At 46.1% G+C, this 26,453-nt stretch overlaps 2 protein-coding genes across 3 annotated transcripts in view; both read left to right on the top strand.

The window, feature by feature from the left end:
• Positions 1-26,453, top strand: part of LOC144953613 (NACHT, LRR and PYD domains-containing protein 3-like) — a 274,124-nt gene that overhangs the window by 122,395 nt on the left and 125,276 nt on the right. The window lies entirely within an intron of this gene.
• The window catches only part of LOC144953600 (NACHT, LRR and PYD domains-containing protein 3-like), a gene marked incomplete at its 5' end in the record, with an annotated part of 29,775 nt that continues 26,562 nt past the window's right edge, over positions 23,241-26,453 (top strand). Inside the window, 2 exons of the mRNA XM_078884165.1 lie at positions 23,241-23,295; positions 23,519-25,196. Of these exons, the coding sequence (XP_078740291.1) occupies positions 23,241-23,295; positions 23,519-25,196 (1,733 nt within the window). The remainder of the gene's footprint in view (positions 23,296-23,518; positions 25,197-26,453) is intronic.

Genomic DNA, 26,453 nt, shown 5'->3' on the forward strand with positions numbered 1-26,453 from the left:
TGTTCTTCGTGCTTTCGGAGTCCCTGACCCTCTGCTCACGCTCATTAAGAACCATAAAGATGGTGAGCAGGCCCGGGTAAAACTACGTGGCCGGGAGTCAGAGCCATTCCCTGTACACCTTGGAGTGCGACAGGGATGTCCTCTGGCACCCACATTATTTAACATCTATTTCAACCACGTAGTTCGTGAAGCCTTCAGTAGCTGTACCGGAAGAATTTCCATCTGGTTCAGATACAATGGGAGGCTGATCGATGCCCGGGTGCGGTAAAGGGATGGCTCCCTATTGGTCAACCACGTTATGTATGCCGACGACCTGGTAATTGCGGCTCACTCAGAGGAGTTGGAGGCGCTGCTGCTGAAACTGGAGTGTGCCACTAAGAGGTGGGCCTTACCATCAGCCCCACCAAAACGACGCACCTGCCTGGGTATTTTGTACCATCCGGCACTCCACCCCCACAACTCCCAATCAGTGATGGGGCAGTTGCGGAGAGAGTGGAGAGTTTCCTATACCTGGGCAGTGCGCTCATGACCGGCTCTGGTTTAACAGCAGAGGTCTCACTCCGAATCAGTCGACGGGCATTATCTTTTCGTCGGTTGCGTAATGGTGTGTGGAAGCTACCTGGTCTGTCGCTCCGCAAGAAGCTTCGGGTCTTCTCGGCCACAGTCATTCCCTCCCTTCTCTACTCTTGCGAAACGTGGACTCCCCTAATGGAACATCTTCGCCGGTGAAAAACATTTAGGCTGGCCTGCCTACGATCAATCCTGCGTTTAAGTAGGCTGTATTGTGTGAGGAGCTCACACATTCTTGAAAGATCTGGACAAAGTCCCATCGGTGAGTACCTCCGGCAGGCAAGGCTGCGTTTTCTGGGCCATGTAGCCCGCATGCCCAATCACCGCATGCCCAAACAGCTTTCGTTCGGCCGGATCGAGGGGGATAAACGCACGTGGCACGGGCTAGAGAAGAGATGGAGTGACGTGGTACAGGAGGATGTGCAGCTGAGTGGACTTGCCGATGACTGGTACCAGCGGTGTCAAGATCGGCCTCTGTGGAGGAGGCTCGTGAAAGATGCTACTGGGCAGTTGGAGGCAGTCGCCCTCCAACAACAGCAGAGTGCGGAGGAGCGATGCTCACAACAACGAGCGGAGTGCCGGGTGGATAAAGCACAGCAAGTTGGCACTGAAGGGGGCACAGGTGGTGCATCAGCCAGTTATCTCAGTCAGTCAACCCGTGGCACTTAGGTCTGCCCCGTGACCTCCTGCCAGCGGGCGTTCGACACTTCACATGGCCTCAAGGTGCACATGGCCTGGCACAAGCGTCGTGGTGACATCACCGCCACTTAGTGGCGAATGGCGGTTGTGTCGAATCAGCCTCAAATAAGTACCTGGTACAGGGTGTAAACGACGCCATTAGGGAGATAAAGGCGACCGGGCGAGGTGTTGGTCACCCAACCCATCGTGTGCCTTGTAGGCCTTCATTGGTGCTCGCTAACAGCATCCCCAGCTTTCCCAGCCTCCCACTTCCAGCCCTGCCCACTTCCCCCCCTGTCCTCACGTCCTCTCTCCTCTTAGCGCTCACGCAGTGCTCCCCCTACCCCACACCCCCCCTCTCCCCCCTTTCTTACATATATAACATCTTGCCACGGCATCTCTCTCTCTCTTTCTTGCTGTGGTTTTCACACCTGATGATGATTGCTTGTGTTGCAATCGAAACGTCGTGATTTGTTTTATTTTATTTCTAACTACATGACTTTACCGAATGAACCAAAGAGTATCGACTCAGCATATTATCACAATTGAGGAGCCAAAGGCGGCTTGGCGCGGTGCTAGCCAGGAACCCCCTCGTTTGCCATTCTCTACTTCATATATACTCACTACTCTACGGAACGTCTGTCAAAATATTACCAAGCTGCTGCATTTACAAAACTCTTTGGTACGTGTCGTGACCGGTAGTCCAAGATCTGACCATGTGTGTCTAGTGCTCGCCGATCCGCATTGATAAGGTCGCGCTCATTATACACAAAGTGCTTGCCACAAATGAACCACAATACCTTGCTGATCTCGTTAAAAGCATAAACTATCACGCGAACCCCAGTCACCATCGCAACCGTTTTTGACTCGCCATCAAACAAAGACAGTCGATGCATCTCGCGCTTTTAGATGCGCTACTGCTGCCGTCTGGAACGCTCTTGTTTCCGATATTATGAAGCCACTGGGAGCTATACACTTTTAAGTTTAGATTGAAAACTAATATATTTAGAACTGCTTTTTGTGTTTAGTTTGTTGTCCTTACACCACACCTCTGATTATCACGGTTGGCTGCATACGGTGCAAAAAAAGTTCAACATATATACATTAACACTCACGAACTGAACTTTCTGCAATAACCTGTTCAAGTTATACGGGCTATCTTTGTCTTTTCTAAATGTTTGCGTGTGTCTAAATGAGTGAAGCGAGTTTACACTTACACCACTGAGTGATGTTTTTTGAGTTGTTAATCATAACTGCAGCTGCCCCCCGACTCCTCACTCGTGGGAGGGCTGCTGCTCCTCGACTCCTCTCCCCCTTCCTCCTCTTCCTCCCTCCGCGCCGCTGCTGCTCATAGCTTCGGCCTCGATGCCTCCGCGTCCCCCCTGTGAGACATGACTCTTGGCTGGCCCTCGGCCACCTCAGGTTATCCACACACACTCCCAATGTACATTCCCCCCCCAAATGTTCGGAGAAGACTCCTTGCACGTGCGTGCCCGTGTACGCCGCTGCCCAACCTCGGACACGCGCAGCCACCCGCGCCTATTTTGCCACCTCGTGCGGCGGAGCTCTACACACAAGCAACAACCACCACAACCACAATAACCACCACCACAATAACCACCACCACAACCACAACCACGTGCTTGAATCTCGCACACGCCGACCCACTTAACGCGCGCGTCACAACGTAAACACACTGCGCAAGGCGCGCTGTGTAAATACGCCCTCGAGCGCAAACATCGGGCACCGACGCGTGACAGCTATATCAATGAATACGCACGCTTTCCACGTACGCACGTACCCACACCGCGTCCACACTTTCTCCACCCCCCTCAGAAATCACACGGCGCTGTTATTTTTATACTAGAGGTTTAGTCTCGGCGCAACTGTAAGTAAATATTACGTGACCCAGAGCCGAAATCCGTAGGGTAACACTAATCTATCTCATGATAGACTAAACCCAACCCACCTCGCCTGTTTCGAATTACGCTCCCGAGGAGTCCTCACGCTATTCCCTACTAAGTCCTTCGTCCGTACTCACGATTTTTCCCGGCCGTGTTGGGGGTTGGAGGGACGAAGATGGTGGAGATTTCTCCCTGCCTGGGTCTCGTGTCCCAGCTGCGCTCGTAGCGTCACTTGGACGCTCGAAGGCTAATCGCGTGGCTCGCTGACTTGAGAAGTACCCGAACTCCCCATTGTGCCCTCTCGTTCGCTTTTATTGTTCTCTACATCAAAGAAACCCCTCGGCTAATCCGACGGCCTTCCCGGCCAATCAGATCGCTTGCCCGTACCGGAGTCCCTCTATCCCGTCAGCTTACCTCTTTCCATATCAAAGGGTTCACCGCTAAGCTCGGGGGGTTTTCCTAGCCAATCAGAGCGCTTTCCCCGGGTGCTCAGTCAGCGTCCCTTCAACCCCCCCCCTACCTGTTGTGCTGTGTGTGTCCTCACTGCGGTGGCTGAGTGGCCTCGCCGTGACCATGTAATTGCAAGGCAATTCACGGCGCCGCAGTGCAACGTAACCTGGGGGAAATCTGTCAATTCCCTGGCCCCAGGAAACCGTGGAGACATTCCTGCGAGGGGCTCCTGGGTGAAAATCTGGAGGCCAGGTGAGTTCCACACGACGTAGGGGTGTGTGTGTGTTCATGTGGGGGGTGGTGAGGGGAAAGCAGCATCGGCCAGGCTGCTTTGTTGTGGTGGCATCGCAGGCGCGGCGCCGGCATCGCAGGCGCGGCGCCGGCATAGCGCCTTCGCTGCGGTGGCATCACATAACCCCTGCCGGACAGATTAACACGAGACCCACTAACAGAAGCTCTCGCAGTAACGCTCACTAAACGCCACGCTTATAATGAGGGTTGTGAAATACGGAGATGTAAATAGCAATACATGCGATGTAACTGGGGGTAAAAATGTAACCGTTACACAGGGAGTGGTTTTGCACTGGAGTCGTGAGCTGTGCACGTGGGGGGGAATTTATAACCGTGCACGTGTAAGACGCATACACACCTACACGTATAACAGTGCACACACTCACACAGTGTGGGGGTGAGACTGCTTCATAGCCAATAACAAATCGGCATTTTGTTATAAATCGCGGTTACCGAGTGAAGGCACAATGGCCAATAACGAAAAGCGGCCAGCAACAAACAGCACGATTCAAGTTGTAATAGATGAGTTAACACGTTTCTAGACATTGACCCATGATGTATCAAAGAACTTGGGACAAAGACGATGGGAGGGAATTTCCGAGTGGAGCAATGCGAGGGAGACCTGGACTATGGTGAGGCCACGTTGGTCGAATGCAGATGACATCAGCCGGGATACAAGTTCTGTTTTGTGGAGGCACAACGGGCTCAGATATTTCACATTTAATATGTAGCATGATTTTAAATATGTTAATAATGATATGTTAACTAACTGGCCTGGTATCTCAGTAGTAGAGGAAGCAGCTTTGCAATCAGAATGTTGAGTTCAAACCCTGGTTGGGGTTGACTCATCCCATCATCGTTAATGGGTCGATAACGTGAGCACTACTTTGTGGGGAAGTCCAGTCAGGTGAAGTCAAGCTAGTCTCATGGGCAAGTCGCTCGGGGTCAGAAATATAATAAAATCTCATTGAGCAACGATCGCTACACTGCCGCTGTCTACCAGCCATAAAAAGCGCCACGTGATATCAATACTGCTTGTCTTGAAAATAAACTCATTCCCGTCATAAGAACGTGGAATTACCACCACCGGATCAGGGCTGTAAGCAGGAGATAAGCACCACCTCAATGTTTATTTTAGGAACAAATTACTTTCACTTTAGACATCTAATGAGTGTCGCAGACTGAATCAGTGCATCACACGAGTTGCGTGACAGGTGAGATGATCACATTGGTGGTTATCGTGAGTTGAGCTCACCGACGAATGACAAGTCACCTGGTGAGGAACTCGCAATCAAATTAACCAACATTGTCTCAGTACAATTCTAAAACTGGCGTGTCTCACTTAACGAGCGAGATACGTTCCGTGGAAAATGCTCGATTAGCAAACAATCATACCATGCTAAAAGGTGAGCTACGTTTCAGCCTTAACATGTTTCACTCTTGAGTAACTTTGTTACCGTGAGAGATACAACATATAATTTGAAAAATAAAGTAATAAAACAACAAATGTAACACTTACCACACATAAATAACCAGTGCTTGCAGAGTTGCAGGTGCCACCGTTCCCCTCCCTCCACCCCTCCCCCCAACCTTCCCCTTACCCCTCCTCTAACCCCTCCCTCACCCATCCCTCCACCCTCTCCTTCGTGCACCTGCTGGAGGAGACTTCTTGATGCCACTGCTACTGTCAGCCTGAGGCTGAGATAGCGGCAGTAGCGGCGACACGGGGAGCCGGGCCGCGTCTGCGTCTGTCAGGGGCGAGAGACGCGGGGCGACTCAACACTTCACAGCGTGGGTGAGTGTGGTGAGTTTGTGGTGCGTAGGGGCGGTGGGTGGTGTGATACTTCACGGCGTGGGTGAGTGTGGGGAGTTTGTGGTGCGTTGGGGCGGTGGGTGGTGTGGTCCAGACTAAACCGCCTGTGTAGTCTACACGGGGTCTTTTTATTTTGTGTTTGAATGTCTGTGTGAGTGTGTGTGCACGGTGGGCGGTAGGGAGGTCAGTGTGTGTGTAACTCAAATGAGTACCTGGGGCGGTGTGTAAACATCGCACACAAAGGCGGTCTGTCCTTGTTCTGACCACCGACCCCCTCGTGTACTATTCCGGCCTTCATTGGGGCTCGATAACAGCATTTGCCCCACCAGTCTGTGGAGCTACATGGGGGATGTTTGTGTTGGAGCTCGTGCTGTAGGTACGGAGGAGGCTCGTGAAGGACACTGCTCCTGGGCAGTTTATTTTACTATCCAGTCCCTCCAGAAAAACGCGGAGTTTTTTGGTGATTGTTGCGGGCAAAAATCGTTGATTATGCGGCACGTTTTCTTAAAAAATGCGATGGAATATGCGGGATATTTATGCAATTTTATGCGATTAAATTGCGGGAACTTGCAAAAATTGCGGGAACTTGCAAAAATTGCGGGAACTTGCAAAAACTGCGGTTTGATGAAAAAGAGAAAAAAAGTGATTCCCCCAACACCCTATTCACTAGGCTACTACTTTAATGTAAAGAGTCATTTCTTATTACTTCCTATGATAAGCAAGCATACTACATCACAGAAAGTGCTGGGAATATTTAAGTTCTCATCTTGTTTTATTTCAGACCTTAACAAACAGATGGCTCAAACTTACAAAACATTGAGTCGAACAAGTTCTGTAGCTTTACAAAATGAATATGCTACAACTTCTGTAAAAATGAATAAATAAAATATTAAAAAAATGTGTGCTTCCTGTCAGTGCACAGTAACGTAAGCAATATAGTAACAGTACAGTCTTACAGTAATGTAAATGTACATACTACTAACAAAAAAGTGCAATCTTACAACTGTAAAGTTGCATAAACTCTTCATCATGGTTTCATTGGCATCGCGGGGTTTGCAGCTTTTCAATGATGTCGCGTAATGAGTGACGTCACTTCATAACGTTCCCATGGCAACAGGGGAAATGGCTGCGCTTGTGCGAAGTAAACGCAACATTTTTCAACTTTCTGCTAAGATATATGTGACTTTTTGCAACGAAAATGCGGGGATTATGAAATCATGCAAGCCCGCATATTTTGCGCGCGGAAATCTGCAATTTATGCGGCGAAAGTGCGGCGTATTTGAAAAAACGCGCCCCCCGCATAAATATGCGGACTTTGGCTGATTTTGCGTGGAATCTTGCGATCGCATAATCGCGTTTTTCTGGAGGGACTGTACTATCATATCCAGGACTGGTTGTGGATTTGATTATTTTTCTTTAGTTGTCTCTTTGATCCATATACGACTTGGCGAGATGTTTCCTGCTTCATTCTGGTGCATTTACTGCTTTTTTCAATGCGTCTGCACTGGGCGTGTTGGTTGGATTTGATGTTTGTCACGTGAGGTTCAAAACGAACAAACGACTTTATTTATTAGGTAAAATCCACTGAGCTATTCGCATTTTTAGAAGCAACCTGGCCACAAATGATAGCCCAACGAAGTGGCTTGTCATGTGGACATTTGTAACAGCCAAATAATCAAAAGACATGTTTCTAAATGTGGAGGGGAAACCCGGAGGACCCAGAAAAAAATCCACGCGACCACGGGGAGAATCTTCTTGGTTCTTTCGGTAATGTCACGTAGAAGGGAAATAATAAAATAATACAAATTAAACATAATACTATTTAATTCTCACGGGGAGAACTTGCAAACTCCAATGGAGATAACATCTCGCCACTGCGGCGTCCCATATTAATCTGACGTGGTATACTGGTACAGCGCCTGGTGGCCTTGGTCACTTTACTGCCCTTTGCATCACCGTATTATATAGTCAATCGTATTTTTAAGGAAAACTGCGTATTTAAAAGTCACGGTTTTTGTTGCAGACTCGATTGACTCCCACCTCCCTATTTACAGACATTGTCAATGGGGGCTGAAGTCTGTTACTCGTGCCCAGTCAGTCAAGTGAGGGAGTGACAGACACCCACTGTCCCGTTCACCCCGTGGTGTTGCCTACGAGACTCATTCCCACGTAGAAGCCTGAGTTTACAATTAAGTTATACTGGAGTGGAACCCACCTCGCTGTAATGTTTGAATGCAATTAAAAAGTCGCTTTTTATCAAGTGTGCCAAGAAACTGGGAGTTGTCTTTCATAGTACAGTACTCGATTTTTTTCTGTTTCCCCTCTTTTGTTGGTAAAGCTACAGTCTTGTTTATGATCCCTCGACTGGCTCCCAATTCATTTGTGGATCAAATACAAGATCGCCCTCGCCGTCTTGAAAATCTTCACTGGTCTCACTTCTGCCTGCCACCCCCTCTCTCATGGGTCCCCGTGGTGGCGAGATGTGAATTCTCTAGACTGGTATGGAGGAGGTCGTGGGGTCGGTCCTGACCCTGATGCCTGTTGTATATTTGATAGTTTGAAGTTCTCCCCGTGGATATTTGCTCCGAGTCATCCGGGGTTTCCCTCCACATTTAGAATCGTGTATCGAAATTACTTAGATTATTTCACTGCTGTAAATGTCCACATGGTAAGCCACTTCGTTGAGCTATCTTTTAGTGGCCAGGTCACTTCTGAAAAATTAGTTAATACGTAAGTGGGCTTTTATATGTTCTCTCCTCGTGGTGGTAACGTAGAATTTTCTTCTGGCCCTTCGGTTTTGCCCTCCACATATAGAAACACAAGTGTAAATTATTTGCCAATGATAAATTCCCACGTGATGATAAACCACTTCGATTAACTATTACGTGTAACGTGGTAACTTCTGAATATATCTATATAGCTCAGTGGGCCTTGCCTGCTAAAATAAAAATATTTTATCGTTTTACTTGGAGGTCTACAGCTGTGTGAACTGCCACACAGTTGCAATCCATTGAATTGTAATGAAAAATCAGATGTTATCTTCCTTGCTTAGTATGAAGGAGGTGGTGGATCAGTTCTGATCCTGATTCCTGTTCTATATTTGGAGTTTGCAGTTCTCCCCATGGTCGCGTTGAATTTTCTTCGGATCCTCCAGTTTTTCCCTCTACATTTGTAAGCATGCGTTCAGATTATTTGACTGTTATAAATTTACACGTAATAAGCCACTTCGTTGGGCTATCATTTGTGGACATTTATTCTACCATGACTATGTTTTCCCTCCTTCTGGTATAGTTCTCTGAGCCTGTCTCTCTAGCCATCCACCCACTTCTCCTGTACCCATCACTGTCTGTTCTCTCTGTATAAATGTACAGTGAGGGAAAAAAGTATTTTATCCCCTGCTGATTTTGTACGTTTGCCCACTGACAAATAAATTATCAGTCTATAATTTTAATGGTAGATTTATTTAAACAGTGAGGGACAGAATAACAACAACAAAATCCAGAAAAACGCATGTCAAAAATGTTATAAATTGATTTGCATTATAATGAGGGAAATAAGTATTTGACCCCTCTGAAAAACATGACTTAGTACTTGGTGGCAAAACCCTTGTTGGCAATCACAGAGGTCAGACGTTTTTTGTAGTTGGCCACTAGGTTTGCACACATCTCAGGAGGGATTTTGTCCCATTCCTCTTTGCAGATCTTCTCTAGGTCATTAAGGTTTCGAGGCTGACGTTTGGAAACTCGAACCTTCAGCTCCCTCCACAGATTTTCTATGGGATTAATGTCTGGAGACTGGTTAGGCCACTCCAGAACCTTAATGTGCTTCTTCTTGAGCCACTCCTTTGTTGCCTTGGCCGTGTGTTTTGGGTCATTGTCATACTGGAATACCCATCCACGACCCATTTTCAATGCCCTGGCTGAGGGAAGGAGGTTCTCACCCAAGATTTGACGGTACATAGCCCCGTCCATCGTCCCTTTGATGCGGTGAAGTTGTCCTGTCCCCTTAGCAGAAAAACACCCCCAAAGCAAAATGTTTCCACCTCCATGTTTGACGGTGGGGATAGTGTTCTTGTGGTCATAGGCAGCATTCCTTCTCCAAATACGGCGAATTGAGTTGATGCCAAAGAGCTCCATTTTGGTCTCATCTGACCACAACACTTTCACCCAGTTGTCCTTTGAATCATTCAGATGTTCATTGGCAAACTTCAGACGGGCATGTATATGTGCTTTCTTGAGCAGGGGGACATTGCGGGTGCTGCAGGATTTCAGTCCTTCACGGCGTAGTGTGTTACCAACTGTTTTCTTGGTGACTATGGTCCCAGCTGCCTTGAGATCATTGACAAGATCCTCCCGTGTAGTTCTGGGCTGATTCCTCACCGTTCTCATGATCATTGCAACTCCACGAGGTGAGATCTTGCATGGAGCCACAGGCCGAGGGAGATTGACAGTTCTTTTGTGTTTCTTCCATTTGCGAATAATCGCACCAACTGTTGTCACCTTCTCACCAAGCTGCTTGGCGATGGTCTTGTAGCCCATTCCAGCCTTGTGTAGGTCTACAATCTTGTCCCTGACATCCTTGGAGAGCTCTTTGGTCTTGGCCATGGTGGAGAGTTTGGAATCTGATTGATTGATTGCTTCTGTGAACAGGTGTCTTTTATACAGGTAACAAGCTGAGATTAGGAGCACTCCCTTTAAGAGTTTGCTCCTAATCTCAGCTCGTTACCTGTATAAAAGACACCTGGGAGCCAGAAATCTTTCTGATTGAGAGGGGATCAAATACTTATTTCCCTCATTAAAATGCAAATCAATTTATAACATTTTTGGCATGCGTTTTTCTGGATTTTGTTGTTGTTATTCTGTCTCTCACTGTTCAAATAAACCTACCATTAAAATTATAGACTGATCATTTATTTGTCAGTGGGCAAACGTACAAAATCAGCAGGGGATCAAATACTTTTTTCCCTCACTGTATGTATGCGGTCTATACATGCCTTCTTGTTCCCCATGATGTTTGTGTCTGACTGTTGTGCAGTTTCTTGAGATGCAGATGCATTTGAGAAGCTCCGTAAATGCGTTCTCTCTTGTATTCTTTTCAACCCTGCTCCGTCGACTGCCTTTGTTTAATAAGAGTTGGACTCCCTCCACTCCCTGTGTTTGACAAGGCTGGGCTCCCTTCACTGCCTGTGTGTGACAAAGCTGGATGAGCCACATTCCGAAAGTGAAGCCAAGAGAGTTGTTGCTGCGTTAGGGCGTAAACATCAATGGATGTCCATTGGCCAGATGTCAATGTTTACTCTTTTCATAGTTCGTGTGGAGATGTGTGCTGTATGAGAGGGGAGGACGGTGCCTCCTGCGACTACCTCGTCTCCAACTGAGGTGTGCGCGACGCATGCCACCTGCACACACACACAAGCCTCAAGCGAGAAGGAAGAAGACACCTACGACACACATGTTTACGTGGGATTTTTTTAGCTATATTTACTGTAGTTTAAATTATGGCTCTTTTGTAAGAAAGATATTTAAAATGAAAAGTTTACCATGACTAAAGCTATGGCTTGCATGAGTTCTTCAGATGGGTATGACAGAGAGTGATTATGCAACTGGGAGTATAGTTATTTCTAAAGTGAGAGCAGTGCAACATCGATCACCTTACCCTACAAACTAGTCTCATTTATTATCTGTGCAATAAAAATATCAATATTTATTCCTTTAATGATTTCATTCAACCTGCAATCATGAGCAAAACAGAGGGTAGACCGATTTGCATGTGGTGATTGGGAGCCGTGCCCTCTGGGTATTTATTCTCCCCTTATTTGGGACTGATTGGGGTTTGTTGGTTTCCTTTCCCTCCTAAAGGTCGGGCTAAAGATCAGAAGAGTATTATTAGAGTGGGAAGGGTGGAGGGCATATACTAGGTGTGGGGGGGGGGATATAACCCAAGCAATGAATGGAAAAATAATATAAAGAACAATATAAGCTGTGAGTCTGCTCTGCCTTTTTCCTTTTTCGGGACAACTCTCGTTCAGAGTCTGGGTGAGTGGTGTGATTCCTGTCGCCCTTTCTTCCTCCTCATCCCCCGTTCACTGGTTACTGTCTTTCCTCATTACGTCCAAGTGTTTCATGTTACGTGGGATTCTCAAGGAATGCGGTCCATATCACCTCATATTCTCGTTTTTTGTTCCCTTTAAGCTTGTAGCTGAGGTGTTCCATTGCTCCTAAGGCATATAGAGATCTATACCAAGGTCTGCAGTTCCCAGGATAGTGTTCCTTGCCATGATGTAGAAGGCTTGGAGTAATGTATGTGTTGGTGTTTGGATACCCCCACCAGTTTCACGCCCCACAGGGATGAATCCACTGAAGGGCTGACCTCTATGCTACAGATCAAGTTGGAGTATTTGGCAATGTTCCAGTAAAAATCTCCAATCCAAAAAGCATGCGGTTCTGTCTGTGTAGTGCATTGTGGGCATTTGAGACAATCTGGAGAAGAGTTAGATAATTTCGTACACCGTTTGTTAATTAGATAAACTCCATGCATGCATTTTAATAGGATAACTTTCAAGGGGAACAACAAAGGACCAGCTGCCAAGGCACGCTATGTCTGGGGTGGGATGCCAGACCCCAGCAGTGGTTCCCACAGTTTCTTGGTTTTTAGTCTGATCTGCTTTTCCCCTGAGTCGATGTAATGGCACGCCTTCACGCCTTTGCTAGTTTGTGCTTTTTTATCCACGAGCCAATCCATTGTGGGGTGGGTGCTCTCAGAAAGTTTTTGTACGCAGCCTTGGCGATGGTGTCCCTGGCTTGTAGCTACTTGTAGAAGTGTGACTGCGGGATATCATATCGTGTCTGTATCAGATGGAAATAATCAATTTTCTCTTCTTGGGTCAACAGGTCCCCGATCTTATCAATACCAGCAGCTTTTCCATGCTGGCCAATTAATTAATTTACCCTCTATTTTAATGGTTGCAGTGCCTCATAGAGGGCACTGTGCAGAGAGGGAAAGAACGGGATCTGTCTTTCTGTAGACTCGGAGGATGGTGGAAATGGCCTAGAGCGGCTTGAGGCCCCGTGGATTATCTTTGATGGGGGGCGAGAGAACAATTCTGGCAAGCTACCAGGGGCTGATGGAACATGCTTCTCACTCATTCCATATCACCCTCTTTTCTGAGTTTATCCAGTGTTTGATGTTCAGTTTTATCCTTAATGGTTATTTGATGAAGAATCTAATTACAAATCTCAGAGAGCATAGATGCAGAGAATCGCGTGGCAGAGAATGGCAGCACAATATTTTTCAACGACCATCTTCTGGAAACCCCTTGGGGTGGCCTCACTATCCGTAACCACGAGGAACCACACTGCCCCACACTCTGTTGTGAAATGGGTACTTATCACTAGATGGTAAAAATACGTTATCATATTTTCTATATAATACATGATGATATAATTTCCCCGAGGATAATCATCAAAGTGAGAGTGGTGTTGCAGGAGATGTTGCACTGAGCGATGAACCTGGTCACATGAGTTTGATTCCCTGCCATGGTTAATATCAGTGGCAGGTGATATCTAAATCAATCCTGCTTCCCCCCTCAACAACCCACACGGTGAAGTATGGTCAAGAAACATCCACGACTTGAAAAAACATGTGGACTCCTGCATGAGTTTCACAAAATAAATAAAGCTGTCTTATTAGTATAGGCTTCAATCACCTGCGATGTGATGACTAGACTGGTGGCCTTTGATAGGTGCTTGAGCCACATTGTTTATGAATGTTTTATAAAATCGAGCAACTGTTTTTAGTAAATTGCTGATGAATACGTTCAGAATAGATCCTATAACTTGAACCGGATGATCTCGCACAGTGGAGATGTTAACGAGAGACAATTGAGGCTCAATCCTCGCTCATTTTCCACAATGTGTGAATTGGCACTCACACGCGGCTCCTCATGGGTGGCGCCGATATCACAAATCGAGGAGGCTGAAGTACTGTGACTTAAGGGCTATTTTATTTGAAAGTGGTGTTATCGACGAATGTAAGTTTTTCTTTTTCAGAAGATAAATAATATCACGATGGGGGGAGGGGAGATAGGGGGGGGGCTATAGGGGCAGGGCCGAGGCGGCGCTGCCGATGTTGAGTAAAATGTCATCAGTGTCTTGTGCTCGAGCCTCGGGGCTATGGCAAGGGGCTAGGACATTTGGAACACGGATTAGAATGCACGTCTCATCTTGCCACATGCTTTTTTTTTTACTATCTCCATCAGTGACAGAATCAATCTACGAAGCAATGCTGCTTATAATATGGGTATAGAACTCTGAAGCATGTAAAAATGGTAACGTACTGTCAATCGTATTTTAACAGGAACATTGTCTATTGAAATGTTACGGTTTTTGTTGTTGAAACGAACTCCATTGGCTTCCACCTCCCTCTTCACAGAGATCGTCAATAGAGGCTGAAGCCTGTTACTCGCGCACAGTCAGTCGAGGGAGCGATAGCCCCCACTGTCCTCTTCAATCCGTGGTGTTGCCTATGGGACTCATTGTCCCGTAAAATCCAGAGTTCACAATGTCGATAAAAGCGACACCTTTGTTTAATAACGATCCATGACATAAGTGGGACTTTATCGAGTGTGACAGTCTTGTCTTTGGTAACAATCTACTCATCTTTATTTCTGTGGCCTGTTTTGTTAATTGGTAAAGTTGTGATCGTGTTTGATCCCTCCACTGGGACCCGATTCATTTCTGCATCAAGCACAATATCCCCTTTACTGTCTATAAGATCCTCCATGGACTAGTTCCTGCTTGCCTCTCCCATCATCTCATTCCCCTCCACTCCCAGTGTTCTCCTATATCGTCCCTACCATCTCGCTTTACTCCCCTTAACTCATTCTCCGCCCAGGAACCAAGGCTTCCTGTTGGAACTTCTAGTCAACCTTTACTCAGTCGGAGGCCACTCATTCCATTTTCTTTTGATGCAATTATTTTGGTCTGTCTCTTACCATCCACAGATTTCTCCTGCGATTATCACTGTCTGTTCTCTCTTTATAAATGTAGTCTGAATGTACACCTCCTTGTTCCCAATGATGATCGTATCTCACTGATGTGCACATCACCTTGACAGAGGCTCTGTAAAAGCACTATGATTGATTATTTTTCATTCCACAGCCTCTACTTCCCTACCATTCCCGTCTCCCCTCATACAATTTGACTGCTCAGCAGATTATTTCAGTCATACCCCACTTTGTCGTCAAGACTTGCTTGAGGGCAAATATAGGTATGGTCCAACAGCTTCTACGACTGACACAGCACGAGTAAGACTGCATGCAGTCCAACCAAAAAGGCTTCATCATTGAAAGCTGGTTTCAAGCCTGCCCTCCACGTGTGTTAAAAGATCCTACTCACCCATGTGATGATAGTTGAGCCTCTGTGTTTCAGCATTTCTGCTCTGATTTTGCAAATGTTGGATACTTTGATTTTTTTTCATTTTTCTTAGGGTACCTCTCACTTTATCCTCAAATGGTTCAAAGCAGGTGTAGGGGCTTCGGTTGCTGTGGCTTGCATGAGCTCTTCAGAGGGATATGACGAAGAGCAATTCTGCAATTGGGAGCATAATTACTTATAGCATGCTAGTTTCTGCCTTCAACTGCTGAGGAGTTTGCCACTGGCATTTGTAATTGCGCAGGAAACATTTAAGTAGGCTCCCCTGAGCTGACTGAAGTTGCAAAGTCCTCCTTGATTTGACTGTTTTGAGAGTTATTATTCCACTGCTGCAGCTTTTCCATCAGGCCCCCTCTGGTCATGCCAGATCTGAGTTTTGCATTGCCTTCTTAGGTCCTTGTAGTCTTCGATGGGCCCTTGAAGCAGTTTTTACGTTCTTTTTTCAATTCAACATCACGTTTAATCACTAATCCATTCCTTCCGAAAATTGCAACGGGTTGTTGGGCACGTCTTGGCGGCGTTGTTAACAGAATCTTCAAATTGGTCCCAAACTGTCGGTTCCTCATTAGACAGGAGCGTACATTACCACTGCCCACCTCCACATTACAACCATCCCCACCATCAGAATTATATCCAGTATGAGCTGGATAAGCTTTTGTTGAACTTCGAGCGTACTACTAAGAAATGGGGTTGACGTTCATCCCCACATAAAACAAAGCACCTGCCTAGGCATTCTGTGTCATCGTATTCTCCCCTCCATCCACTCTCCATGAGTGGTGGAGCAGTTTTTGACAGAACAGAACAATTTTCCATACCTTGAAAGGGTGCTAATGACCAGCTCCAGTTTTGCAGCAGAGGTAATGCTCCGAATCGGTTGAACATAATTATCTCAGCTGTGTAACACACTGTGAATGCTGCATAGCCTGTCGCTCCACAAAAATATCTGGGTGTTCTCAGCTAGATATCCCCTCCCTTCTCTACATTTGAGAAACGTGGATCCCTTTTAAAGGAACATCTACACGAGTTTTGCAGATTCAAATTGTCTACGATCCACCGTGGATTTAAAAAAACTGGATTGTGTGAGCAGCTTAAATCCTTGAAAGATCTGGACAAATTTCCATCAGTAAGATCCTAAGGTAGATGCGGCAGCATTGGCTGGGTCATGTAGCCCAACTGGCCAGTCACTGCGTACCCAAACAGCTTCTGTTTGTTCAGATATAAGGGGCTAAATCTATAGGCAAGAGTTTGACTGCTGTGTAACAGAAGGATGTAGAGCTGCTTGGGCTTGCGGACAGCTCGTACCAGTGCTGTCAAGGTCAGCCTCACTGGAGGAGTTTTGTGAAGGATGCCCACCTCCAGCAATAACGGAGGGTGGGGGAGTGATGCTCACAACAACGAACGGAGTGCAGGGCGAGTAAAATACAGCAAGTTGGAACAGTAGGGAGCACACGTGGTAGATTTGCCAGTCATCCCCGTAACTCAACCCATGGCACCTTTGTCTATCCCGTAACCTCCTGCCAAAGGAGTCTTCCACAGTCCACATTACCGCAGTGTGCACTTAGCCTGGCACAAACACCTTGCTGACGTCACCAATTTTCAGTGGAGAATGGCTCTTATTGTTATTGTGTGTATGTATCCACCCCTTCATGTGCTGTATCAGCCTTCTGAGGTGCTCGATATCAGAAGTAATTCCAAAATCTTCCATTGAGTTTTTGACTGATTATAATGTCAAAAACTCTGGAATATTTGTCTTGTTTGTATCTGTGCATACCCTATGTCTGTGTGTTTTTGGCGAGCCATGCTGCACAACAAACACAGCCAAAGTTATCAATAGCGCATTATATCTACACTGGTGTTGGGTCCTCTAGGTTGTCTGCATTAAATGAGTGCCTGATACAATTGTTAATCAGCAGAAACTATGAGACAAAGATGGCCAGGTGTGGTACTGGCCATTTCTACCCCTCTTTTGCCATGCCGGCCTTCAAAGGTGCTCAATAATAGCACTTGCCCCACCAGTCTGTGGAGCTACATGGGAGATGTTTGTGCTGGAGCTCGTGCTGTAGGCGTAGAAGATGCTCGACCGTGGATCCTCTGTAAGGAGCGCGCGTCTGCTGTGGGTAGCGTGGAGCTGCACGAGAGTGAAGCCAAGAGAGTTGTTGCGCCTTGGGCGTAAACATCAATGGATGTTCTTCTTAGGTTCTTTCGGTAAAGCCACGCAGAAAGTAAAATAAAATAAAAACAAAAATCACGACGTTTCGGAGGCAACACAAGTCTCCGTCATCAGGTGGGACCGTCACAGCCAGATTAGCTGTATCAAGTGAGGCAATGATTCAAGATGTAATCCCTTAAAAGCGAGTTGAGGGGGGAGGGAGAGGGAGGGGGGAGCTCATCAGACTATGGTAGCCAATGAAAGGAACGTATCGAGAGGGAGGGGGGGCGAGGCCAAAAGGGTGGGCGATGGACGTGGAAGCGCTTGTGCGCAAGCGGCCAATTACTGCACACGCCAACACAATGGAGCGATTGTGCGCAAGCGGCCAGCCACTGCACCCGCCAACACAATGGGCAGAGAGGAGGAGGGGAGGTCTAATACACATGATAGACAAAAGAACGAAAATGATGATGGGTACAAACTTAGGGGGAGCTCATCAGACTATGGTGGCCAATGAATGGAACGTATCGGGAGGGAGGGGGGGGGCCGGGGGGGGGGCGAGGCCAAAAGGGTGGGCGACGGACGTGGAAGCGCTTGTGCGCAAGCGGCCAATTACTGCACACGCCAACACAATGGAGAGAGAGGGGGAGGGGGGGGTCTGATACACATGATAGACAAAATAACGAAAATGCCCATGTTTATACCAATGCTGGCTGAACAATGAAAAGAGTACTGTTAAAATAACTGGGGATGTTAACACTCGGTAAAGTACAGTAAAATAGTGCCTGTCAGATAAGATGGTCCAAAAAATTTGTGATTAAGTCTTTTTTGCGTGGTTGATAACATCTTTCCAATGATTACTAAGTTTGTACCCATCATCACGGTTGAAATTATGTCTGTGTTTGTATATTTGTATGGCTTCGTGTACAAACCTTTGATGGTAGCCGGGAGGTTTGCAGAGAACCTTGGTCTCGGAAAAGACAATTTCATGAGAGCCCACCGAGTTGTAGCAATGATCGGCCACGGCAGAAGAATCAGTTCTGCCGTGTTTCAGATCTGACTTGTGCTCGCGGACACAATCAGAAACATGACGTTTCGTTTCTCCAATGTAGCAATCACCACAAATGCAACTCAATTTGTAGACTCCAGGATACTGTAAGTCAGGAACGACATCCTTCACAGATGGAATCAGATCACGGATTTTATGCACTGTACTGAATCGGACTTGGATCTTATGTTTGTTTAGAATTTTGGAGATCTTTTTGGTCACGCCAGCTATGTATGGTAACGTAATGGTTTTGGTCGGAGTTTCATGTGGCTGTTTCTGTGTGGTGGGAGAGACAGCTTGGCGGATAGTACGGTCAGAGTATCCGTTCATCCTGAGGGCCTGATGTACATGTCTTAATTCACCGGTCAGGTGGTGTTTGTCAGAAATGCCATGTGCTCTGTGGTATAGCGTTTTGATGAGAGAGTTCTTTTGAGATGGGTGGTGGTGGGAATCCGGTTTCAAGTAGGAGTCTGTGTGGGTGGCTTTTCTGTAGACAGAATGTCCCAAGGAACCGTCAGGACTCCTCTCAAACAGAATATCCAAGAATGGTAGTTTACCGTCTTTCTCCACTTCCATGGTGAATCTGATGGATGGGTGTCTAGAATTGATGTGGTCCAAGAAGTGGTTCAATGCTGGGAGGCCATGTGGCCAGATGACGAAAGTGTCATCAACATATCTCTTCCACAGGGAAGGACGCAGGGTGGATGTCTGGATGGCGTCTGATTCAAACTTTTCCATGAATATGTTGGCTATAACTGGTGACAAAGGGGAGCCCATAGGGGTACCCTCATTCTGTTTGTAGAAGGTGCCATTCCAGGTAAAATAGGTGTTGGTGAGGCAATGCCTAACCAGCGCAGGTGCATCAGAATTCAATCCATGTTGGACTAAGTCCTCAATTATTGTTAGGGTGTCCGGTACTGGGACTTTGGTAAACAAAGATACTACATCAAAGCTGACGAGGATGTCATCAGGAGATAGTACCATGTCCTTAACCATAGAGACTAATTGGGTTGAGTTGAGTACTGCTGAAGAGGTCTTGCCTGTGAAAGGGAGCAGAGTATCTGATAGAAAACGGGCTAGTTTGTACGTAGGAGAGTTTATCGTCGACACAATGGGTCGTAGCTGTACTTTACCGAGTGTTAACATCCCCAGTTATTTTAACAGTACTCTTTTCATTGTTCAGCCAGCATTGGTATAAACATGGGCATTTTCGTTCTTTTGTCTATCATGTGTATCAGACCCCCCCCTCCCCCTCTCTCTCCATTGTGTTGGCGTGTGCAGTAATTGGCCGCTTGCGCACAAGCGCTTCCATGTCCGTCGCCCACCCTTTTGGCCTCGCCCCCCCCCCGGCCCCCCCCCTCCCTCCCGATACGTTCCATTCATTGGCCACCATAGTCTGATGAGCTCCCCCTAAGTTTGTACCCATCATCATTTTCGTTCTTTTGTCTATCATGTGTATTAGACCTCCCCTCCTCCTCTCTGCCCATTGTGTTGGCGGGTGCAGTGGCTGGCCGCTTGCGCACAATCGCTCCATTGTGTTGGCGTGTGCAGTAATTGGCCGCTTGCGCACAAGCGCTTCCACGTCCATCGCCCACCCTTTTGGCCTCGCCCCCCCTCCCTCTCGATACGTTCCTTTCATTGGCTACCATAGTCTGATGAGCTCCCCCCTCCCTCTCCCTCCCCCCTCAACTCGCTTTTAAGGGATTACATCTTGAATCATTGCCTCACTTGATACAGCTAATCTGGCTGTGACGGTCCCACCTGATGACGGAGACTTGTGTTGCCTCCGAAACGTCGTGATTTTTGTTTTTATTTTATTTTACTTTCTGCGTGGCTTTACCGAAAGAACCTAAGAAGATGATTCCTTGCAGTCACGAAAGCTTCAAATCTAGGGTACATATGTCCCCGGGCGCCAAGGTAAAGGGGCGCCAAAATGAGGCTTACAACGTGACATTTTAACTTATTGCGGCGGGCGCGGCAGCCTGAAATTACTGCACAAATCTACACCTCAACCTAAAAGTTTATATATCCCGCCACACACAGCCTACATGTCATGTAATTACATTTTGGTACGCCTATTAAGAACTTACATGGAAGAACGTCCCAAACAACAAACAGGCGCAGTCTTTCAGCCTTAGTCACTGGCCTGTTTTTTGGTGGCGGAAACTATGACATGATGATGAACTTGTTGACAGTAACGGGGAAGATGAGATAGAAGAATCTTCTGATAGAGACGCTGAAAATACTCATTATGATGCTGTTCCTGCTGTACTAAGGTTTCACGATGTTGGCTACTTAGAATTTGATAAAACGACAAAGCTATCGAAAATATCACAACCTCTTCGCAATGAAATGATTACTCTCGGATCCTTGCCTTTTCAGCACAGAGACAATCTATCATCAGTATCCAGAGAACGGTCAATTACATCAGCATGGTTTAAACGCCGACTAACGAACGGAGAGGAAGTGAATCGTTCGTGGCTATTATATTCACCAATCAATAAAGCTGCTTACTGTTTCTGTTGTCTATTATTTACATCATCGAGTTCAAACTCACAAGCTTCGTTTGAGTTAACAAACGGTTTCAACAAGTGGAGAAAGCCAGAAAAACTAAATTCTCATTAAAACAATCCTAGCCACAGTACGGAAGGAAGTCGAACGAAGGATAATTGATGGTACTGGAATTGACGCAGTGGTTCAAGCTCAGATTCATTTGGAAAAACAACGTTGGCAAGATATATTGCAAAGGATACTCACCTGTATTAAGTTTCTGGTTTCACAAAATTTGGCACTACGTGGCCATGAGGAAAATTTGAATGCGGATGAGGATAAAAATGTTGGAAACTTTCTCGCGCTGATCAAACTCGTTGCTCAGTATGACCCATTGTTAGCAAAACACGTACAGCACGCAGGAGAAAATCCGGGATCAGTTTCTTATTTGTCACCGGAAATCCAGAATGAATTTATCCACATACTTGCGTCGACTGTAAAGAACCAATTGTTGAGTGATATCAGGAAAAACAAGTACTACGGTATCTTACTTGACTCAACTCCTGATCTAGGACATCGGGAACAGCTTTCTCAGGTCATAAGATTTGTGGATGTGGATTTTCTAACTTAAAAAGTAACTATCAAATAATAATTTTTAGGTTATATCGAGATACATGCAAAAGATGCAGCAAGCCTAAAAAGAGTCATCGTCGAGAGACTGAAATCTGACAACATACCTCTAGCCAAATGTCGGGCACAATGTTATGACAATGCTGCTGTGATGACTGGGCATATATCCGGCCTTCAACAACGAATATGTGACAAAAATTACAGAGCATTGTTTGTCAACTGTGACAACCACAGCTTAAACTTAGCAGGAGTACACTCAGCTAAACAGGATCCACTTGTCGTCACATTTTTTGTAACAGTTGAAAGTATATATTTGTTTTTCTCTCGTTCAACAATTCGTTGGGAAGAGTTAAAAAAAAGCTGTGCCCATCACAGTAAAGCGGGAGTCTGAAACACGCTGGAGTACACAATCAGAAGCTGTTAAAGCTATCTATGAAGAACTGGATGAACTAGTATGGCTGCTAGACAAATTATCGGAGGACGTAACTATGACGCCTGAAACCAGAAGTGATGCAGACAAGTTACAGGCATGCGTATTAAATTTTAACTTCATAGTTTTATTACATTTCTGGAATGTCATTCTTGGAAAAATTTATCGTGTTCAGAAGCGCTTACAGGATCCTACTATGAATTTCAAGGAAGCAGCAACTGATCTTGAATCTTTGGAGCATGAATTTGTCAAGTTTCGTGATGATTTGAGCCAAGTTGCTGTAGAAAACGCCAAAATAAGATGCACAGCCTGGGGGATCGATGTGGACAGAAGAATTAGGCGACGTCGGAAGATGCCAGGAGAACTGGCAAGAAATGCAGGACTTTCAGCAGAAGAACAAATTGTGCACGTTATGAAGAGCGTTTTTTATCGACTTCGACAAGAGATGTCAACACGGTTTTTACGACTAAAAGACCTGAACACGAAATTTGGATTTCTGCTGGACGTCAAAACTCTTCTATCCGACACAGATGTTGATGCAATTCGTTGAAATTGCACAGATTTTGGAAATTTCTAAGACACCGACATCAATGGCCGCGAATTTTTCACAGAAATTGGAGATTGCAAAATGCTGCTCAGTAACCAGAATGAAGTTCTACCAGAAACTCCTTTGGATCTTCTTGGTTTTATTGTGTTTTATGGAGACGACATATTTCCCAATTTCACTGCAAATTTTATTAACAATAGCAGTTTCAATTGCAAGCTGTGAGCAGTCGTTCAGCAAATTGAAACTTATTTTGTCGTATTTGCGTGCTTCAATGGGACAAGATCGTCTAAGCGATCTTGCTCTTCTTAGCGTTGAAAGAGAAACATTGGAAAAAACAGATTTTGATTACGTGATTGACCAGTTTGCGACAGTGAAATCAAGAAAAATTTATATTTTGTAGACTATGTCAACCAGTCTACGACAGTGACTGAGTGAGCCATGTAATATAATTTCTATGAATTTGCTTCTTTAAATACAATGTTTCATTAAAATTTTAATTGTTATTCCTTATTCGATGTAATAGGAAAATGTGATTAATGGGGGGGGGGGGGGGGGCGCCAATTTTATAGTTCGTCCCCGGGCACAAAATATCCTAGCTACGCCTCTGTTGAGATGGGAGAGGAAACACAGCCCCAATACCAGTGAAATATAAAAAGTAAAATTCAACATCCTAAACAACACAAATAAATAATTGTAGGGCAGGGCAGCAATACAAATTTACACACAGATTGATATAATTAGGTTGTGATGATGCTGATGTACACCGTAATGCTAAATGTGGTGGTACTATCTTTTTCACAACCAAAACAAACAAGACGAGTGGTGGGAACATTTTTGTCAAGATAAAAAATATATTTTACAAAGGTACAGTGTTTATACAAATTGCATTTGTAGAATACACATCGGAATAACTTTCCACACAGTAATTCGTGATGTACATGATTTTGCTACATTATCCATGGTGAACGAATTCGCTATGCTTTTTTAAATTATGTAGTTGATTTCAAACATATTTGTCTGCTATAGGAATGTTTTTATAGTGTAAATGAAACTAATTTGTTCGTTAATATATTTCTGTTTAATTTAGATAACCCTGGTGATGATTACAGAGAATTCTTGCTGAAGTGGACATCATTAACACGAGACTACAACGCACGACCTGGAGAACCTGCAGTGTTTTTACTAGAGAGGATGGTGAAGCCAATTCTGGTTCCCTACTACCGCCAGCAAGAAACCAAGGAGCACGAGTTACTAGCGAGAGGCAAGCAGCACGAGGAGCTGATGAAGAGAGCACAGAGAGAAGGGATGACTTACAAGAAGCTCTTTGATCCCATTGGTTCCATTGGGAAAAAAACACACCCCCGACTTGTTATTGTAGTGGGGATTCCAGGCAGCGGTAAAACCATGTTGAGCAAATTCATTGTGCACAGCCTGCTGTCAGGTGAGAGAGTGTTTGCACAACGCTTTGAGCACATTGTGCTCATCACGTTCAGAGAGATAAATGATGTTGGAGAGGTGTCACTCGTAGAGCTGTTTTCTGTGCTGCACTCATGTTTGGGAAACAAAGCGGTTGAGGTTTTCGCAAACCAAGAGAGAACCCTTTTTGTTATGGATGGATTGGACGAGTTTGGAAAGTGCCTTCACTATGCCAATGCTTGCACTGATCCACGGAAGACAGCAACAGTAGAAGCCATCATTGCTTCCCTAGTGAATGGAAGTCTCTTGCCCAAGGCCTCGGTCTTGATAACGACCAGACCCATTGCCATGGAGCAGCTGAGGGAAGTGAATGTTGATCGAGCTGTTGAAATCACTGGGTTTTCCAACAAAGATAAAATAGCATTCTTTAACAAATTTTACCAAGATAGGAGTCTAGCAGAAAGGGCACTCAAGCTCCTGCAGGAAAATGAAACAGTGAATACATTGTCCCAGAACCCTTCATTCTGCCATATAGCAGCCATTACACTGAAGGAACATTTACAAAAGTCTGATCATTCTGAGATAATCCTCAAATCAATGACTGACCTCTTCACACAATACGTCTCTGGGCTCATGGAACACCATGGACGTGGCAGCCGCACAGCCAAGGGAATCGTATCATCTATTTGCAATATGGCTCTGAAGGGGGTTCAGCAAAACATCCAGATATTCAGCCAAAAAGATCTAGAAGAGTGTGTTGTTAGTTCTTCTGAACTCGGAAGTACATTCATCAACAAAGTGTTCACATATGAGGGCATTCAACCTGGGAGTTGTTATTCATTTTTACACTTGACAATGCAGGAATTCCTTGCAGCAATAGCCGTGCATCTGTCAGATTCAACATGGCCAGTGAGTGACGTCATCAAGGCTATTGAGGACAGCAAAGATGGGAGGTTTGATGTGTTTCAGAGGTTTTTTTGTGGACTAGCATCAAGCACTCCATGGAAGTTCTTTGAGGGTATTTTGGATCCTCCATCTGCAGATTCTCAAAAGGAAATAATCGAGTGGCTCAATCGCAGAATGGAGACTCAGAAGTTTAACAGGCTCCTCAGTCTCCTGCACTGTGTGCACGAGCTGGACGACAGCAAGTCTCTGAGTGATGCCACTCGGTCCATGACTAAGATAAACCTGCCATGCATGAGGCTGTCTCTGCCAGACTGCACTGTCATCTCCTGGGTCCTGCTGCATCGAGAGGAACCTGTGGAGAGACTCAACCTGTCAGGCTGCGGCATCGGCACCGAGGAAATGAAGAGGCTTCAGCCTGGACTGCACAGATGTAAAGAGCTATGGTAAGACTGGCACACCTCGCATTCACTACTTCACAAATTGCGTGTGTCCGTGTGTGATATCAACTCGATCAAATGAGTACCAGGTGCAGTGTGTAAAACATCGCTAATTAGGAGACAAAAGCAGTCGGTCATGATGCTGGCCACCCACCCCATCATATGCCATGCCGGCCTTCATAGGTGCTCCCTAACAGCACTTTCCCCAGGAGTCTGTTAAGGCTGTATGGCAGATCTTTGTTTATAACACTCCTCGCTTAGTAACTGTGCACACACAGTACAATGTAACGCTATACTGAAGTAAACACTCGCTCTTGCATAGCCCAAGCATGAATACAACTTTTGACAAATTCTTCCCCTTGCCACTGCCATCATTGTCCTCACTCCTCACTTCACTCCTCTCTGGGCACTCCACGCTCACCCCTCCCCTTATACCTCCCATTAACCCCCCAACCTGCTCCTGCTTTCACTTTTCCCATAACCCATCACCCACCCTTGCCCATCCCTTCACTCTTCTCCCCCCATACTCACGCCCACTCATCCATTGAGGGATAATGTTTGGTGAGTGAGTGCGTGCCTGCTTGAGTTGGTGGGTGACTTGGTGGATGTGTAGAGGTGTATTTGTAAAGGTGTATTGGCACGGATGGGTAACAAACACAAGGGGCGTGGTTATGGCCGTACACAGAGAAGGTGCTCACACCGACGTCCGCACCTGCATCCCCCACGCCCCCCCCCCGGGGGCCGATTGCTATAAAAGGTGGTGAGCCGGAGGGCACGAGGTCGAGTGTTAGCTTTAACCAGCGAAGATTGAAGACCAGCTAGAGTAGGCCCCGGAACTCCTCTGGCTCGCTGTCCTTGTCAGGACCGACCAGGGAAAGCCGGTGGCGTGGCCCCGAGAGCCCAGACTGATGTTCTTATAAGAGCCGGTCTGGAGACTCAGGGTGCCGGGAATCCCAGCTTGACCAGGGCTGGGATAGATAGCCTCCCTTAGCTCTGTAGTGGAGGACCTGGGAGTAGGCTAGCCGGGGTAGACGTTGGGTCTCCCTGTTAGACGGGTGAAGGGGCCGATACCCCTTCAAGTGTTGTGTATCCCCGGCTCTGTAAATACGTTGGTGTTAATAAATACGTGTGCCTCCAACTACGTCGTCCAAGCCTCCTGCAACTTAATACAGATGGATCGATGAGTATGTTGAGTTAGGTGAGGATGTGAGTGAGTTGGTGAATGAGTGAATTAGTGTGTGAGTGGGTTGGTGAATGAGTGAA

The sequence above is a fragment of the Lampetra fluviatilis genome, chromosome 79 (assembly GCF_964198595.1).
Source record: "Lampetra fluviatilis chromosome 79, kcLamFluv1.1, whole genome shotgun sequence".
NCBI lineage: Eukaryota > Metazoa > Chordata > Hyperoartia > Petromyzontiformes > Petromyzontidae > Lampetra > Lampetra fluviatilis.